The 20,085-nt window shown below is 42.4% G+C and overlaps 1 protein-coding gene and 1 non-coding gene across 21 annotated transcripts in view; one reads left to right on the top strand and one right to left on the bottom strand.

Annotated features, from left to right (window-relative positions):
• Positions 1–1,112: 1,112 nt before the first annotated feature.
• Positions 1,113–20,085, bottom strand: part of LOC105299145 (ras and Rab interactor 2) — a 192,655-nt gene continuing 173,682 nt past the window's right edge. For 19 of the 20 annotated variants that reach the window (XM_023537687.1, XM_023537723.1, XM_023537674.1 and 16 more), the window contains 2 exons: positions 15,134–16,270; positions 1,113–1,709 (listed from right to left, as the gene is read on the bottom strand). In XM_023537687.1, the coding sequence (XP_023393455.1) occupies positions 1,135–1,709; positions 15,134–16,270 (1,712 nt within the window). In that variant the 3' untranslated portion in view covers positions 1,113–1,134. The remainder of the gene's footprint in view (positions 1,710–15,133; positions 16,271–20,085) is intronic. The other variant, XM_023537729.1, reaches the window with a different exon arrangement.
• Positions 5,535–5,683, top strand: LOC111746888. The gene has a single exon (XR_002783299.1). It is a non-coding gene; the product is annotated as a small nucleolar RNA SNORA62/SNORA6 family (small nucleolar RNA).

Here is a 20,085-nt window from a genome sequence, read left to right as displayed (position 1 = left end):
GTTCTTAACTTATTTAAATGTGCTAATTTAGCATGTGTTAAATAGATAACACATGATTAATATGTGGCAAAAAAATTGTAGTCTTTATTTCTATTTTTCATTACACCAGTGATTCTCAGCTGGGGGTGATTTTGCCCCATACCTCGGGAATTTGGCATTGTCTAGAGACATTTTTTGCTGTTAGGACTGGAGGGTGGGGGTGCAAATGGCATCTGGGACGCTGGTGAACTTCCTACAGGAAGCAGACAGCCTCCGCAACAAAAAATTATCCGGTGAGGATGTCACTAGTGCTGAGGTAGAGAAACTGTGCTACAGAAGAACATAATCCTGTGTAGACTTTTGGAATCTTTTATAAATTATTTCCTGAACTACAAAAACATATTTTCCATATGTATGTGAAATACGCTGAAAAATTTCAGAGTTGTTCATATGCTATCATTTCTAGCCCAAGAGCTCACACGTTAATGTCTTTCCTCGACAATTTGCAAATGTACACACATTTCTAACTACTCGAGCAGTGGTTAATAGAGCCCGTGTTTTCTCTCTTTCTCCACAAAGCAGTTTCACCAGAGGAAAAGGTGGTAGTCATCCACCAAATTACAACAGGCTCTCTGAAGACCTGGAACAATGCAAGGCTCAATCACTCAATGGTTATAAGCAGAAGCACAGGGGAAATCTGAGGGCTTACTCCTCAACTTTGAAACTCTTTTGTGAATTCCACTTACACACTGCTTCAACTTCTAGCAAAGAAGTAAGAGCCGAGGAGATGGCTGTAATGAAACTGCATTATCGAAGCTCCTCATTTCTGACACATGCTGTAGACTGTTGACATAAACGCTCATTGGCCAAAATATAGTAATGATTATTGCTAATATTTCCATTGCACTTGGGGCTATGCATGGTTTGTCCCATCTAATACCCATCTTATGAAGAATAGAAGCATATCCAACAACAGGTTCAGACATGAGTTACATGTTATGCAATAGGACACAGTACTTTTAAATAGTTTTAACAGGTTCAGACACTGTATTTTAGAAGGTTGAGTAAGGTGGCCAGCACTCCACAGTTAATTAACTCATTTGCAGAGCTAGGATTTGAACTCGAACTCCAGAGACAGAATCTGTATACACTACTTTAAAATAAATCTTTAATAAATTGGCATCGAAAAATTTTTTTTTTGCTTTTTTTTCCTTCTTTTTTGGTGCTGTTAATTTTTTGCATGTGACTAATTTGCCAGACGCCAGAGTAACATTTAAATTTTTGTGAGCCACTTGGTGAAATCAGAGATTGAATGAAAGAGAAATTGGGAATCAGAAAACCTGACATGTCACTGGCCCGGTCACTGGCCACATCACCAGCCATGGTGGGAAGTGGCCGAGAGCCTGGACTTCGGGCAGCCTTACCTGAGTTGCTCTCCATGACAGTGTAAATAAGCTTGCAGACCCTCAACAGCAGCATGACTTTCTTTTCTGGCGAATACATCTTCTGCATAGTCATGAATTTGACTTTGATTTTCTCCACATCCACAAAATCAGGGGTGGGGGCGAAGACCCCTAATTCCTGTGGATTCCTCTGCCGCACGAGCTGCAGGTTCTCCTTGAGTTGTTTCCATGAGCCATCGGCCATGTGGAAGTCCTTCAGCATGGCCTCCACGTGCCCCTTCAGTGGCTTCAGGATGCACTTGTGCATGGCTTTTTCCAATACCACGTCTGCCAAAGAAAGCATAGCTACTGTGACCATTGTCTGAAGAAAGAAGAAATGCACTTCTGCTTTCTCAGCACGGACATTGACAATTCTATTCTTTGGGTATAGAGCGGACAAGTTATAACTTCATACGCACCCAACAAATAAAACTTACCAGCCCTATCACTCACACTGCAACATTTTCTTCTGCAAAGCCAGGAAGGGGGAATCTTTCCTAACAAATTCTTAGTTTATCTTGCATACAACCAATGCAATTAAATATGTTTGTTTTAACTATTTTTACACCTACAAGCACAGGTAATATTTTGGAACAGTGGTCCCTAACCTTTTTGGCACCAAGGACCGGTGTTCCTATGAGAATCTAATGCCAGAGGATCTGAAGTGGAGCTGAGGCAGTGATGCTAGCGCTGAGGAGTGGCTGCAAATACAGATGAAGCTCCTCTTGCTCACCCGCCGCTCACTTCCTGCTGTGCGGCCCGGTTCCTAACAGGCCACAGACCGGTACCAGTCAGTGGCCCGGGGTTTGTGGGCTTCTGAGTTAGAAGACAACTTTTGACTTAGTCCTTCTACTGATCATCTAGTTGACAGGTAAGCAAATATTATTTTAAAGGAAGGACTTTCGAATAGCGAGCGTTCAAAATCTCTTAAAATATTTTCTGAGGAAATAAATTCAACTAAATACACATGTTATTTTAGATTAGATTCTGGACCAAAAAATTCTTTATTTCATTTGCCATAAAGGGCATTAGTGGAACATTAGATGAGATTCAATAAAGTCTGTAGATTAGGTAATAGTGTTAACACTAAGTCAGTGTTAATTTTACTGTAGTTTTGTGACAGATGTCTCTGTTTTTAGGAAATACACATTGAGTAGTTAGGGTTAAAGGGACACAATGTCTGCAACTAACTCAAATGATTCAGAAAAGAGAGGTTGCACGTGTGTGTGTGTGTGTGTGTGTGTGTGTGTGTGTGTGTAAACAGAGAGGGAGGAGGATGAAACAATGTGGCAAAGTGCTAATGTTCTGAGAATCTGGGTGAAAGGCAGACATAATTTATTTTTACTATTTTTGCAACTTTTCTGTAAGTCTAAAATGATTTCAAAATAAAAAGTAAAATTTTTTGAAGTAAGTTTCTGTTCTGTTAGGAAACACTTTAGGTGTGAGAGGTATTGTTTCTCTTTCTTTCTTTGAATAGTTGCCCAATGGAGTAGCTTTCTTGGCTGACGGTAAAATGACCATAACCGTAGATCTGGAGATCCAGACTGAAGATGATTTAGACAATAATAAGCTCTCTGCTCTTTCAACTTCAGCTTTTCAATCTCAAATGTTTGCACATTCTCATCAAAGGTACCTGAGTAGCAACAACATGTAATATCTGACACTTTAATGTGATTCTATTTTTGGAAGCCCATGGATCCACTTACTTCTAAGACCAGAAGTAGTTATCTCTCTGGCCTTTGGAATTCCTGACACTGCATAAGATCACATTTAATCCAAATTATCACTTATTATTAGAAGGTCAGAGAAATCTAAGCCAGATGCACAAACACCAAAAACAATTTCCCATAACCTAAAGTTAAAACTGATGCCAAAAGTTAATGCTGACCCCACAATCATTAGCTTCCCCAGCCCAAGTTTTTCTCTGCTCTTCCACCTCCATATTCTATCCAGGAGATCTCTCTGTTTAAATACAGAACTTCATTTAACTATAGAAATTCAGGTTGAAGCAAAAGAGGTTATAAAGAAAAACAGAACATTTTCACTTGATATCTGGCATTAAAACAAATTACACGGTTTCCATTGGTTATTGGTTATGTCGTGTTAATAATCTTGTGCAACTTCATGGCATCTTTGACTTCACCTTTTTTTCATTAAGATGAAACATCAATAATAGCAATTAACATTGAGTGCTCAGTTGGGTTCAGTTCTATGTGCTTTATCTCATTTTATCGTCTACTTCTTACCACAACTCTATTATTTTTGCATAATACTGATATTATGGCCATTTTATAGATGAGGAAACTCAGGTTTGGAGCTTTCTAATGGCTTGCTTGAGGCTGCACAACTATTTTAAACAACCAATCCTACTGCTTTTCAAAGTAAATGATCTCTTAATTCTAAAGTTCAAGGAACTTCATAAACATTCACGAGTTTATTCCTCTCTACCTAAAGGTTCCAAAAGCTACATTCATTATTATAAGTGACCACTACTCTGTTAGAATGAGGTCACTAAGGGGGGCACAGTCATGTCAATCATTAACCAGGAATATACAAGGATATTGATAGCACCATTATTCATAATAGCTCCAAACGGGAAACAAACCAAAGGCCCATCCCAATGGAATGGATGCAAAGATATATTAGTACAATGGAATTCAGAAAGGAATTCAGACAATGGAAGATTCATTCCATGAAAAAGAGCACGCTGCTGCTCCAGATGCAACTGGATGAATCTCACAGATATATTGCTGTGTGGAAGAAGCCAGACATAAAAGAGGATCTGCGTTAGCATTACATATATATAACAGTCAAAAGCAGGCAAATAAATCTATGACGACAGAAGTCAGTATGGCAGTTAGGAATAAATGAGGCTATGGGGACACTTCCAGGGAGAAGAGATGTTCTATATCTGAATCTGGGTGGTAGCTACATTTGTGTGCACTCATGTGAAAATTTGTTGAGCTGAGCATTTTAGATGCTCTATGGATATAAGTTAAACCTCAATAACCATGTATAAATCAAACAGAAAACAACTGGAGACTTGAACCCCAAGGGCAACTTTTAACTTCAGAGTGAGCTCTGGTCACATGGGGGCCAGAGCATTAACACCAATCATCTCCAGAAGGTCCTGTGTTGCTCCTGGGGGAAGACAGGCAGAAAGCTCATTTCCAGAGGGCTGAGTGGGTCCCTTGTGCAGCCTTTGAGCTGTGAATTCCATCCTTAAGCATGAATGGGGCTGTGGAAATCAGTCAGGAGGGTTGAAAGCTAGGACCCATTGCCAAGTGCCCACTCTCTTGAAACCCAGAATGAAAAAAAATTTACCAATGTTAAGATTTTTTTTAAAGTACATTTTTAAAGGCCAGGATGTAGAAATAAGAAAAACTGGTCTTTCTGCATTGTTTTTCAGGACTTTACTCCTAACTCCCTCCCCAAATTGTTACTAAACATAGGAATATTTTTAAAAAGTCCAAGGGGCCTGGTATTTAGCTGGTTTTCTCCAGTAAGAAAAACAGGTTTTGCTCATGAAGGAACAAGGAAGAGTGATTTAAGGAAACAAAAACAAAAAATCTTTCACAATGGGACTATTTCAGAAAAAAAGAACAGATTAGTCACATTTCTTATAAATTACTATGTTTTTTTCTATTATCTCTGGTTGCTTTAAATCAAAACAAACAAACAAACAAACAAACAAACCAAACAGTATTCTAGGCACTTTACATGCATTGATTCTTCGCATCCTCAAACAAACCCCATGGGTTTTCATGTCATAGATAAGGAAACTAAAACCCAAAGAGATCAAAGCCACATAGCTAGCAAGAGAGGGAGCCAGGATTTGAACCCAAATAACCTGGTTATGATCATTTTATTTATCCACAAACAAACAAGAAAATACTATTGAGCTACAATACTGCAAATTTTAGAAGTCAAATGTTAGCTGAATGACCAAAACTGGAAATAAATTTTCTGAAAATATTTATACAGATCCTATCAACTGTCCTCAAAGCTCATCCATAAAGGGGAATGGCAAAGAGCACAGCAGTTGCTTGGATGCTCCTCACCTTAATGGGACCTGATGCAGTTATCTATAAGAAGCATTAAATGTGTTTCTCTCTCGCACACTATTAAAGCTTAGGGTGAAGGCCAGTCTTGGCCAATGAACTTCTGAGCATCGGAAGCGTGCTATATTAATGGCAGGATTTTTGCTAACACCAGTAGAGCTTGCTTCTATGACTGGAGTTTGATAGTACTTTGCCATATTCAGCTTTAAAAAAATGTGTTTCTCTCCCATGCTATGAGGGGTCATTTCCCTATTAGGAATAAAAGATAGAAGCCTTGTCCTTGTTGCTTCACTCTGACCTACAGCATAGATTCCAGAGAAGGCCAGGGATCAGACAGAGAACCATCACAAGACTGGATCATGCTTACCCAATGCTGCCTAAGAGGAACCGAGAGCCAGAGAGGTGCAGGTGAAGTCTAGAGAAGGTACCTGTCTTAGAGCACAAGGAGAATGAGGCCTGACAGCCAGCCTGGCTCTATCTTTCTAAGTGACTTTGGCCAAGTCATTTCACTATTCTCACTGTCATTGCCTTGAACTTCTGAACTGCCATCGGAATCATTGCTCGGAACTAGCAGTCTGGACCTGATTGATTGCTACAACAAAATGAAATAATTCTCCAGGGGATTCTAACAGAACCCAGAATCTCAACAACATAATATTCAAAAGGTGCAGGTTGCAACCTAAAGTTTCTTGAAAAGATGAAAGATGAGGTTAAGTCATATGGTCTCTTGGTTAATTAGAGTTCTAGCATTTTGATAATTAAAAAAAAGTAAAGTGGTAGAAAAAGAAGCCCATGTTTGATGACAGGAGATGGGCATTTTTTGCATGGAACTTGAATTGTGAAATTTAAATATTTATAATCACTAACATTTATGTGGTACCTATTTCAAATAATAGTTCCTAGTCTAAGGGGATTGTGTGTATATGACCTTGCTATACGCTAACCTTCACTCCAGCCTTCTGAAGTAGGAACTAGTGCCATATACCCACTTTGCACATGGACGCGAAGCTTAGAAATGAGATGACTTTCTGTGGTGGTGGGGATGCGGTGCAAGCGTGGTTGTTCCTGCTGGAAACAAGTCAGGAGATGGCATGATGGGCCTCCCTCTGTACAAGAAGGGCACAATGAGTGACTGACACTGAGTGATTGATACTCAGTGTGTTCTAAGCACTATTACATACTTTATAACCCTTTGCCTGAGATCAGTACATAATCTCTATTTGTCTTAATTTAGGTTCTCCCAGAAGCCAACCCTGAGACAAGGACTTGAGCATGGGCAGTTCATGTGGGAGGTGAGCCCAGGAAGCACTGGAAGCAGACTGGGGAAGTGAGACAGGAGGGAAGGCAGCGTACGCTACATGCTTTGTGATGCCAGTTATCACTGGGGGCAGCTGGGGCTCAACCTTGTTGGGAAGTCTCAGGCACGGTGTAGAGCATGCCTCAGAGCTGTCCCACCAGAGAAGAGGCAGCTGGGCATCTACACAGCTGCTCCCCTTGGTCCCTGCCTGCGTGCTGCTCCCGAACACTGGGGAGAGCATTTTCATCCTCCCTGGACAAGGGGAGGACATTTCCATCTCTGGTGGCCTAAGAAAGTGTCAGGTAAAATATTGCAGGCACTGGCAGTTGGAAATGAAACAGGCAAGTGAGTGCCGGCGGTGTGTGCTCAATGGTGTCTAGCACATCATGATATATGGGAAGAAACTGAGGCACACAGACATGAAGACATGACCGAGCACACACGGCTCATTGGCAGCGAAGCCGGGGCTTCCAACCCAGCAGTCCAGCTTGAGCACTTACTCTGAACCACCACACACTCTGCCTTTTAGCTGAGAAACTGATCCATCCCATCTCGACAAAGCTGAGATGTGACACCTAGGCAGCCACAACAGCGCTCTGCTTTCCTCTGTTCAAACTACTCATAAAGCAGCCCACCTGGTGTCCCAGTGGCCCTCGGGTCAGATGTGAAATCCAAATGAGCAGTTTTCTACTTTGTGACCTTGAGGGAAGAAGATGACCTTTCCAGGCCTCAGAATCCTTATGTGTAAAATGGGACCACTCAGAGGTTCCTGATGGGATTTTTGAGAGGGGTGAGGAGAGCTTGCACAATGAGTACCTCAGATGTACCTGACACCTAGTCTGCAGGCAAAACCATTGGTTCCCTCTGTCCCTTTTGAATGTGCAGTATATGCCTATAAAAAGGGCCACCAGGTTTAATGATTCGGGTGCTTTTTTTTTTTCCTGTGCTAACTGTGGTTTGCTTGGTTTGAAATGGGAACTGAAAGTCCTTTGATAAAGTAATTGTAAAGCCACCTAGTACATCTTTCTCTCATGTCTTCTTACTCTTCCTCAACCCCTCCCATGCATAGGAACGAAGACAGACGATTTGAAGTATGACCCTCTTGGTTTTCCTGCCCTGAAACTCCCAGAGTTTTGTCACAGCTTCATTCTGTCCCCATCTAACAGCTCAGAACCACAGATGAGCTGAATGTCCTCGGCAGCTATGTATCTTTCAGAGCGATGGGAATTGAGAGAGACCCAATTCCAGATGAGAGTGTGTGGGATGAAGGGTAGGTTTGATTCATTACTAACTGTTTTTGTTCTACTAACTGGGGAGGGTCCAGGTCATGCTGCTGTCCCTGCTCTATAGAGTCTGTCCACTCCTGGTCCCTGGCATCCTGGCTTGTCACACTGGTCCACAGGTGTTTATGGCCAGCATCCAATTTCATTGTTTGGTATCTGACCTAAAGAGATTGTTAAAGAGTTCCACTGGGATGATCTTTCTAAAATGCTCTGCACTATCTTAAAAACTGAGACATCTCCTGAGGATGCACCCTTGCCTTGCCCTCCATTCCTTCTTCTCAGCGCATCCCCCACAGATGGCCCAAGTTCTCGCTGAAACCAACAGGCCTATGCCTTTCCATAGGCTGTTCCCTGTGTCTGGTGGGCTCCTTGCCTTTCCTGATGTGGAGTCCCAGGAGGCCTTGCTTTTAGGTCCTTTCCACATGCTTCTCCCCGCTCCCTGAGAATTCAACATTCTTAGTTGTCGTTGCCATAGCAAACACTTCTGGAGAATCAGAGCTCGCTCCTTGAGGGGAAGCCCTCAGAACACTAGATCTGGGGGTCGTGATGTAAGCCACCTGTATTCCCCAGTCCAAAGGCCACATGCAGCATGGGCTCCAAAAGTGACTGTTGAATTGAATTACAAACCCTTCCTTTAGGAGGCTATGTGAAAACTACATTTCTTCTCCTTAACCCTAAGAATATAGGAAGTGTGACTCTGGTGATAAAGTCATCACCCAGGTGTGAGGCAGCCAGCCCCATCCCCACAGAGTCCTCTGTCACCCTGCAGAAATGCCCTGTACCAAGCTTTGCTTTAAGTATTATCAGCATTGTTTACTTTGGCCCATAAAACATAAATAAAGAATGCTTTACCATTAAAGGAAGATCCCACCAGCCCCGCAGAGGTGGCGCCAAAATGAAGGTGACAAGCACTGAAGTGGTGATTTACTTATATTATTATTTATTTTGGTGTGCTTCAAGGAACAGTGTTATGCAAGAGTAAAGGCTATATTCCTATAATATATTATGTATGGAATCCGTCAGACTGATTTCAGTGCCTTCTAGTAAAAGCCCAGAAAAAATGAAGGAGGGGAGGAGAGACCAATTATCCTTACAGAAGAATTCCAAATAATTTATGTTGATCCCCTGGCCTCTGGGAGGTGGAGCTTAGTTTTACCCTCAACCCTTGAGTGCTGGCAGGGCTTACCTATTTGCTTCTGAAGAATAGAGTATGAAGGGAGGGTGGCATTTAATTTTACAGAGAGGAAACCTGGCAAACTTGACCTTGCGTTGGTGATCCAGGGTAACATCAATGGTAAGTCATGTGCATCGCAGGCACCCTTTGCTATAGGGTGACTACACCTCTGCAGTTGTCCTCCTTCCTCATAAAATGGACTAGAAAGGCAGTGTAGCTGCCACATGAGATGTAGGAAAAGCCTGCCACATGAGTCAGTTTCAGTCTTAACTTGCATCCTGGCTTGACCTCGCTAAGCATTTATTTCCTCATCTATAAAACTGAGTATAATAAATGGGATCTCCCAAGGCATTAAGGAGATTTAAGGGGATTCTATGCATAAAAATGCTTGGTAAACCATCAAAAAACACACATGGGTGAGGGATTATGGGGGCTTTCTCTTGGTTCTATTAAAAACACAGTATGCAAGTAATATATACTCTTTGACTAGACAGGAAGGGGGCTGTGAATTCTGGCTTCTAAAAGAAGTCCCTGAGTCTGGACAATAAGTGAGAACCTCCACGATGGACATTGTATCTGAGGGGAGAGAGTGGGGGCTGTGCCTGTATGGCTTGGTCCCCGTTGAGAGGCTGAGTGAGTGAGGCAAAGCTCTGGGTGGGATCCCTGGACAGTGAGGGCTCCTCCACTCAGTGCTTGCCTCACCATGACAGCCAATCAGAGGCACCCTTTTGGCAGCAGTAGAGTTCTGGGAAACATGTCAAAGTCTTAAAGATTCTCATGCTTCCATGTCAATCAACATAGCATTTCAAGTGTCCCTTGCCTCATGCTCTCAATTCCTATATGGATTCCTCTTTTAACTGGTGATGTTTCCTGCCCAAAAGGTACTTATCTCTGTCTTGAGATGGAAGATTCTACAGTCAGAAAATATCTAGTACAGATATCTTCATGTGCATTATTTTGTGATGCCACCCTCAAACCCCTCCTTGTTAGAAAGGGCTCTCTGAACTACTGGGCTAATAGTTTCCTTGTATAGAGTATCATGGAGTCAGGGACTCCTGGGCAGAGAGTCTAAACTCCAGAGTTGTGAACCTTCTTTTAGTCGATATAACATAATTAACCCATTTTGATACCCTAAAGTAAAAATTATATTATGAATGATGCCCCAGGGGAAAAGAGAAGTACTTCTCACTGTGGTTTTCTATCTACTTAAACTAATTTTCAAAAGTAATATAGGCATTCTTTATATATGCTGCAAGAAGTCAATTCTTCTCTTTTCTCTCTACCCTTATTAACTGTACGAAGAAACCAGATTCAAGGTTTTAATCTCCACTTTGCACCAATATGCCTCTCTGGTCACATCTCTCAGAACGACTATCTAAAAAAGGGCAGATAATAACTCGAGGGCTTAAACCAAACTGTGAATTAAAAATTAAAAACAAGTCACACTAGATACTGAAGCTTGAGTCAGACTTATATACCCATTTTTAAAAAAGTATTTTGAAGCAAAGTAGTTATAATTGTTTCACTCCTAGGGAATCACTTAAAACTTCCTTTCTTATTCATGCTATGCTTTGGAATCTAACTACATTTCAATATTTCTCTATTAAAAAAACAACAACACATGTACATGTAAATTGACGTTCTCTTTGAAATATGTGGGAATTGATTTTAAGGACACTTTTTTTTTTTCAATCAAAGTGCTCTTCAGAGAAAGTACATATTTTCGTATACAGTTATGAAAGAAGGCAAAACAGTATTGTCTTTCACTATTGATTTTCATGAATACAAATAGTTGGGTTTTTTAGGTCATTGTTGATAGTCTGTGGTGGGAAGTTTGAATGAAATTGAAAATTTTGGATTACTAACATTTTCGGAGTTACACATATTTTGTTTTTCTTGAAACGAGACTTGAAAAAAGAGGTATTTCCCAAGATTAACATCAAATTAGAAGTAAACATTATTTTTGCTTGAATAAAATCAAAACACACTAACCACAAAAATGCAACTAGTTCTGCAAAATGGAGATTTTACTACCAGAAATTTTGGGCTAATTTATCCTATTGGTTGAAAAAGACTGAAGCAAGAGTGGTATGATATGAAAACTCACCAATACGAAACACATATTGGAATGAGTTATATCACACCCTGTCTATACTTTATGGGGCAGGACACACCAGTAATGAGAATACATTCCTCTGTTGATGAAGTTACTGATCCCAGCGCTTCTGAGTAGGACTCAAAACTGTACACTGTTTGTTAAAGCATCTGTGTATTCTTCCATGTTCCACTTTGGAGGGGGGATAACTGTCCAGAAGGGAAACATAATGTGTAGCCCTGGAATGAGCAGAGAGCTGGCTCACATGGGAACTCGCCACGTCTTTATCTTCACTGGCTTTGTTCTCCAACCAGGAGAGTGAAGTTGATGTCAGTAACTAATATTAATTTAAGAACCTCTAAATGGCAGGGCTTTTGGGTGGAAGCGCTTTAAAGAGTAGTCTAAACAGACTGAAAATTCTCTATGATAGGACACAACCATTTAGAGTAGCAGTTTTTTCATTTTTGAGATTGACTATCATTTTATACTCACCTAGAAAGTGCTGGCCTAAAGGGTTGTAGTAGGACCATATGGGTAAAGTAGCAGTGGGTGAGGGCTATTTTTTTCATTGGCTCTTCTCTATGCGATTGAAGAACAGCTCTCTGAAGAGGACAGATTAGCACTATCTCCATATGCTGAATGCATACACACATGGTCACTTTTCACATATGAATGACGGCTCTAATTCTACATGGTTTAAACCAGTAAAATGCCTCCTTCAACTTCCTTAATTTCAGGATGAAGATTCTGTAAATCTAGGCTTTACATTTAAATTCCCACCTCCTACTTCAGAGCTATATCTCCTTTAGAAGTTGTGGGAAAGGAGGACAGGACTAGAGTTTTTTTAAAGTAGAGAACCCCAACTGGCATTCTTGAAAAGCCTTACTAGCATTAGTAGACACCTGCTCGGAACAAATTTGAGGCTTGAGATTCTGGGGATGGCATTCAACATGAATTCATTCAAAGTTGAATTACATCCTCCCAGGAAGTGAGACATGGTGGGAACGAGCAAACAACACAGAGAGAAGACCTAGTTTGAATCCAGGCTCTCCTGCTTACAAGCGGCATAACCCTCTACAAGTCCCTTTTACATCTTGACCTCCATTCCTAAATTTGCAAATCATGAACAATACCTACATAAATGTACCAACCTTGACTTGGTTACAAGGCTTGCAGGAGTCACCGTATTAATAAGACCGTAGTAAATTAGTGAGTCTTTCATTTAGAAATATGTAAAAATAGACAACTAGACTCAGTCCATTTTCTTATCAGTCCTAATCTAGTAACTTGCACATGTAAGAGAACTGGCTTTCTAATAATCAAGGTCACCTCTTTCCCTCCAACTGGGCTTGTGATGAGTTTCTCAGGTTAACCTCTGCTCTGGTTTCCACCTTCCTTTCAATTTCAAAAGCCCAGCACATTCATTTCACTTTCAAAACAGAATGATGGTTTCACTGGGGAAGTAACAGCTATGAAGTGCCTGCTTTAATGCAAAAGTTTCAAAAACCAAAACAAACAAACCAATAAGAAATCATGGTAACACCTACATTGGTCACACCCACACCTCCACAGAGAGCTTTAGTCTGAGCTGCCTCAACAAAGGGTGAGCCTACTACTCCAATTCCCCTTAATTTCTTTTTTAATTTAAAATTTTTCTTAAATTAACTTTTAAATGCGATGTAATTATCATATAATATTGTATTAGTTTTAGGTTATGATATAATTAAACAAATTTTTTCTATTCCTCTTAATTTCTGACAAGAAAATATGAGCATAGCAGCAGGGGGGTAAGATTCAAAAAACATGGGCTTTGATTCTCACAGAAAGAAGTTCAAATGCTGTACCTGCTGGTTACTAGCTGGTGTGGTCTTGAGATAAATGGCTCCACTTGGTAAAGCCCTGCACGTTTTCCCTCCACAAGGTTGATGTCCATGCCAGCCTCATAGGATTGAGACCAGGACTCACTGAAATCATTTAGGCAGGCTGGCTGGCTCAAACTAGGGGCTTCACAGCTGTAAGCTTCGTTTTTTGTTATAATCTTAGATTTTAAATTAAAAGCTGCATCCTTCTGGAGCAGCAAAGTGTATATTTGTTTTGGGGGAAAAGAGGCCTTGTGCTCCAAGAGCAAGTGCCATATCTGAACTTCACTTCAAAAGGAGCTGGCAGAAGACCCTTCCCAGGACCGGCGCTTTGGTTGGTGCTTACGACTTCAGCAAGGAAGGAAGCAAAGGCCCTTGTCCCCTTGGGAGCCTTGTGTCTGTGGGCTGGTCGGTGATGCCCGGCACATAGCTCAGAGATGACATCAGTGCCTGCTTCGCTCTCCCCCTGGGCCCATTCAGAGGAAGCTTCTTGGGCAGGTTCCGGACCCCTGTTAATATGTCTGAGCTGGTCTCCCCTGAGAAGTGGGCTCTGGTGGGATGGGGGAAAAGAGGTGGCCTTTGTGGCTGTTTTGATTCTCCTTGAAGCCTTTTTCAGTCCTAAGGCACATCGCAAGAGCACATTCCTTTTGGCTTCTCTCTTCAGCAACAGCCCAGCTCTAACCACGCCTCACGGACCCAGGCTCAAATCACAGAAAAACAAACAAGGCTTTGATTCTGTTGTGAGAAAATCAGAGAGCTGTTGAAACTCACTTAGAGAAAGAGAGAGAGGGAGAGGGAGGGGTGTGTGTGTGTGTGTATGTGTGTGTGTGTGTGTGTGGAGAGAGAGAGAGAGAGAGAGAGAGAGAGAAGAGAGAACTCTCTACCACTCACTGTTTACTACTTTCCACAAAAAGACTCAATCAGAAAGAAGAAATTTGTGTTTAGCTTTATAAACTGCCTGGAAATGTTTGGTAGCTCTTTTGTCTATTGTTGCCCAATGAATGGGGTCTCTGAAATTAGCCTTTAGAGTCAACCTTCTGAAAGTAAAGAAAAAAAAAAAATCCCTTCAATACTCTTGCCCTGGAAAAAAAAGACTGCTTGCCAAATTCAAATTTTCCTTGGCTAAAGTAATCACTAATTCAGCCCTTCAATGAGGTTATAAAGAAAGTATTTCCCTTGACTTCAGAGAGAACACCTTTCATGTGACCTCTAAACTATGTTACTTATTTTAAAAGATACGGAAAATAAACTTTCCCACCACTTTTTTTTTTTTTCTTATTCCAAAACAGTACTTATTACTGAATTCTATAGGATTAATTAGAAGCCAGCAGGGCAGTTACTCTTTTGGGAGAAGGGTGACAGGGCAGGGGTCCGGGGGGCCTTCTAGATGCTGGTCACATTCTGCTTACTGAGCTGACACTTGTCCCACAGGTGTGTTCAGTGTGGAATCTCATCCAGCGGCACCACCATCATCTCTGCACTCTTCTGATTGTATACTATACCTCAATAAAAAGTCCTTCCGAAACAAAGCAGAACAAAACACCCACTGCCTCTTGGAAGACTGCAAAAATACCTTTCTGTGCATGCACAACCTACAGAGAGCCACTTTCAGAAAACACTCAACAGTCGTGTCACATACACGGCATAAAATCAGGCAGGCAACTGGACCCTCAGAAAGCAAACTTGATTCCCGAACAGAACCTTTCTTCGGTTCCATCAGTTGCTCCCCAAAACATTTCCCAGCCTGGCATGAAGCAGCCATGTCAGGTATAACATTAGGTCTACTTTAAGAAGCTATGTTTCCATTCAAATCTGGTAGGTGGAATGTTCTGCTGTTTTGAACTCTAGAGAAAATTTCATCCAAGATAACTAACACGGAATGCACTGTTCTATGCGGTTATCATATGTTTTATATTTTAAAAAAAGGCAAAGTGGGTACTCACCTATTTGGTCTTCAGGGATCAGCGACTCGATGGGAGGGTCTAGTTCCGAGCTCTGAGACAAGTAGTTCTTCACCTGGGTCATGAACTGCCGGATGGTCTGGAGCATGTCTGTACTGGACACATGGCATTCCTTGTTCTCCTGCAGAAAGCTCACGTAGTCCTGCACCAGGCAGCCAAAATAGGTGCACTTGTCCCTGGATAGTTCGGCAATCCTGCGGACCATGCGCTTCTCCGGGGTCATGAAGGAGCTAAATACCCCGCTCATCTTTCGGAGCTGGGACTTGACCAGCTTGGGTAGCACGAAGGAGCTGTTCCTCTTCTTTTTGGACTTGATGGGGGGGGCCATGGTCTCCTGGTCACTCTCCCCTTCGTAGTCCTCCAGACTGCTGTTGGTGTCGGCCTCGTAGACAAACAGGGGCATGCTGCGGTCGAACTCCAGCGAGTCGGAGGAGGAAGTGGAAATGCTCATGTCGCTGAGCCTCTGTCTGCCTCCATGCCACGGGGGCCGTGATTCAGAGCTGGCAGGCTGGGCCCTTGTGCAATCCCCTGGGGCTTCTGCAGGCGGGGCACCACCTGGGCTGCCAGCTGTGCCCAGCTCCAGCTCCTGCTCCTGGCCGTGGCAAGGCCGGCTGCTGGTCAAGGTCTTTGCGCCGCCTTCTGCCTCAAGAAAAGAAGCCTGCTTCTTCAGCCGGGGTGGAGGAATGGGGGTTGGTTTCGTTCCAGGCAGAGCTACGTTCCCATGTTTGTTATGGTTGACTGTTTCTGGCATGCTCGCCGGGGTTTCAGTCCTGGACAGCTGAGGGCTTGTGTGCAGACTAATAATAGCGGGTGGTGGGGGCCTGGGTGGGGGGGACCGAGGCCTCTCGGTGCCATTCGCGTTGGGAGTCCTTGTGCAGGGCTGCTTCAGGCCTCCACTGAGGTCCTGGCTGTGCACTTTCAAGAAAAGAGGATTAATAAAACACAGAGCTCCGTTGGTCTGGCTGCACTCCAGCTCTGAAGGCGTCCTGGTTTTTATAGAATGCACTCCATTTATAAGGCAGAGCTGACGGGAGGCCGGACAAACACCGTCTGAGGAGAGAGGCCTATGGGGAGGTGGAGGGTTTGGGGGTTTGTTGTCAGCTGGAGAGCTCCAAAAATCTGAAAGTCATTATCAGTGAACACAAGAATGTAAATACAGTACACTTGGGCCATTCCTTCACAAATTAAAAAAAAAAAAGCACACTTGCATGACTACGCTTGTCTTTGGAGGGGGAGGCGCTTCACTTGGTGTTGCTCCCCCCGCCCGCTTTAACTGCATTCCCTTACTGGAAAGGGTAGAAATGCTGCCAGGCCCAGCTGTAAGCTCACAGGAAGGCTCTAAGGGCTTTCACCTTCAAAGCCCTTGAGAAATGCCTTGGCTAACCTACAAAGCAAGCCCAGACTTTTCACAGGTGAGGAAAAAAGAACTGCAAATGTTATAGTATAAGCTTGGAAAAGGCCATGGAGCTCCCTGACTTTACAAAAACCAAGTCCATTCACAAAGCAACACCACCCTTCCCAATCTATTCCTGGGGGGTGCCCTGCAAAGGGCATATTACTTCCCCTTTAATGGGTAGGATCAGCAGCTGGGCCTGGGGGATGTTACACAATCTGCTTGGGGTTTTATGTGTTCAGCATTAAAACCCCCAAAGGAGGAAAAATACACTCATGGGTCCCATCAGCAAAAACAAAGACAGCAAACTGATGCAAATGTTAAGTCCAAGTTCAATCATTTATCTTTGTGGTTTGCTTCCCAATCTCCCCAAATCCTATAACCTCCTCACCGAGGCCACACATATTCGGCGCACTTTGGAGCAGTGCACATGGACTATTGCAGCTATACTGCTAGTGTTCCCTTTGACAGATGGGTCTCAATTTTCCATGCAAATCAAGGGAGCAAGTGGTGGTGATAAATTAAATGTCTGTTGTAATTTCCATTTGGAATAGGTCATTCTCTCTTTATAGCTTTGTCTTGCTGTGTTTGCTTAAAATGTGTTTCTTAAAATGGCTGGTAATGGGAGGATGGGGAGAGGCTGATACTGGGAACCCTTGCCCTGCCTCATCTGTGTTGCAATCATGCCAGATATTGGGGCTTGTGTCATCTGCTTTCTCTCATCCTTCCTTCCCTTCCCTCTAGTTCTGTGCTGTCCAACATGAGAGCTAACAGTCAGTCACCTGTGGCTACTGAGCACTTGAAATCCAGCTAGTGTAACGGAAAAACTCAGTTTTAAATTTTATTTAATGTCACTCAATTTAAATTTAAAAACATGCTCAATTCAGTTACTGGAAACCTTTTAAGTAAAGGTCTGGAATTTGGATATGTGAATCTACCTTTTAATGAAATCAAAATACAGATCATGTATTTCTGATAAAAATTTAGTGCCTAAACAGACATGCTGTAAGGGTAAAATACATACTGGATTTCAGTTAGTATGGAAAAAAGAATGTAAAATATTTCATCGATACTTTAATATTGATTACACATTAAAGTAACATTTCAGATATACTATATTAAATTGATTATAAAACAATGTCATCTGTGTCTTTTCAATTTTCTTTAATGTGGTTACTAGGAATTTTAAAATTACACACTGGCTCACCTTACATGTATTTCTATTGGCCAGTGTGGGTCTTGGTGGAACTGCTCCCACTGCCTTCGGGTCCTCCTTAGACTTCTACTGCCACCACCGAAAGACTTTATAAGGCTTAGGACACTTAGCTCACATGTGTTATGTTCCTCCCATAAAGACTATAAACCTGGGTGGTGGGGTAGGGAGACAGACACTATTAACCTGTGAACTCTTTGTGTGAGGCGTAGTGCCTGCCACATAGCAGACCCTTCAGAAATATTTATTGGGCAAATAAATGAGGTACAGAATTTTAAAAAGTACTGTCTCTTCACACAATGGATACTGTGTGCACTGACAATTATGAGTTGAATATATATTAACTAATGTTAATCTCATTTGATTCTGCTTAGTGGCCACTAGAACAAGCTACTTTTGCCCTTATCTTTGCCCTTATCCATGACATCACAGTCCTTCAACCCTGGCACAAAGCATAACACTGCACACTGACCCCTGGACCAGAGGTCATCAGAGAAAACTGAGATCTGGTGCATGTCTTCAAGTGGCCTACAGTCTAGCTGATTATATCCAGGCTTCTCTATGAATTATGCGGGCTCTCTTGGCAATGAAACCTGCTTCAAAGCAAGTTTTGATCAAAAGAAAAATATGCCAAAGGGGGAACATGCACATTTTTATTTGCTGGTTAAGTATCATAGTTTCTTAGGGCTTAGGAATCCTGGCATTTGCGCTTCAGAATTCCAAACTTCTATTCAAATACTAGTTGAATAGAAGTTCAACTACTTGTCTGAAGACTGAAGCCCTGAAATCTTAAGAGAATTCCTCTTCTCATCTAGGTGGGCGAAAAGATTTTTTAAGTTAAACACATACGAATTCCCTGCGGGACAAAAGTGAAATGGGAGAACTGTATGTCCTGATCCCATTGTCAACCACTGTCCAGCAGCATGGTGTTGGGTTTATGGGCACTGGCAAAGAGGGAAGAGGGAAAGAAAGTATCCAGCTGGCTGGCTGGAGCGAGGATGCGTGGCAATGTAAGGGACGTGGCCCAGAACATCAGAATCAGAACTAAACAAACAAGAGAGGAAGTGAGCCAGATGTTACTGTAGATGCCTGCGCTGCCAGATTCCTGAAAGCACAGAAGTGCCGTCAGTGGCCGTGTGTTCCTCTTGAATAAAACCTGTGCACGCGAGAAGCCCTGTGCTGGGTTTCCCTTTCTGTCAAGTACTGCCTTTCCCCAGCAAGTTGACACAGAAGGGACAGGAATTACACGTTGTAGAAGGTTGCATTACATTTGGACTTGGACATTCTGGGTAGTTCAAACTCAAAGACACTGAGGGGATGTGGAGGTTACCCAGGAAAACTCAGAACTGGTTTAATGTCCGACTTAGAAAAAGATTCTCAAAAGATGTGATTCAGGGTCCTCATAGACCCAAAGTTTTACGCTCGAGATGGGGATTATTTTTTGACGTTACATTGTATCAGCCCAACACTGACTCTGCTCCAGAGATTCAGTTTAAGAGAGACCAGGGCAGGGGCCCCCACTTACTTAGTCCCAGCTGGGCTAGTTCTTCAAGCTGAGCCTCAGTCTTGGCTGTTGAAATGGCGTAAGGCAACTTCAAAGTAAATGGCAGAACATCCCTGATTTTTCAAAAAAGAGAATATTTATAATTACATGTCATGTTTCTATCTCTTGCCTTCATGTCCATCCTAGAGCTATTTTAGCTTAAATTATTTAAAATGTCCTCAGTAAGCATCACATTGTGCCTAACCAGAACTTACCTTTACTGGTAGTAGGACTGTAAGATTACTACTATTCCTGCCTATATTAACACAGTCGGGACAGGCTGAGAGACAAGCCTTCACATTTTCAGTACCTGTAGTGAGGACCAGGTTTCCTTCTAGGGTGGCTAAAATGTACCTAGAGTTAATATCGGAACTGCTAATTAATTATGTTGGTGGATCGATCACAGACATAAAACATTGTCACTAATTTGCTAGATGATCTGAATGTTGGACCCCAACTTCCTGGGCAGGAATGTGTAATCCTAAACCAACATTTATTATCTCACTGCCTTACACATGGTGGATTCTCAGTGAATATCGAGACGAGACTTCTCCTTGTGTTTTAAGTTAGTGTGCGTGAACCCACAGGGGGGTTTTATTATACTGCATACTCTGACTTTCAGGAAGTCTGGGTGAGGCCAGAGATTTGGCATTTCTGTCAAGCTCCCAGGTGATGTTGCTGCCCCTGGACCACCCTTTGAGTAGCAAGGCAAACCTACAGGACTTCATGCAACAGTTCTGCTCCCAAGCAGCATGGCACTATGTGTAGACCAGCAAACACACACA

Source organism: Pteropus vampyrus, unplaced genomic scaffold (assembly GCF_000151845.1).
Source record: "Pteropus vampyrus isolate Shadow unplaced genomic scaffold, Pvam_2.0 Scaffold7, whole genome shotgun sequence".
Classification (NCBI taxonomy): Eukaryota; Metazoa; Chordata; class Mammalia; order Chiroptera; family Pteropodidae; genus Pteropus; species Pteropus vampyrus.
Note: the sequence above shows the minus strand (reverse complement) of the source record. Positions and strands in the feature narration are given on the sequence as shown.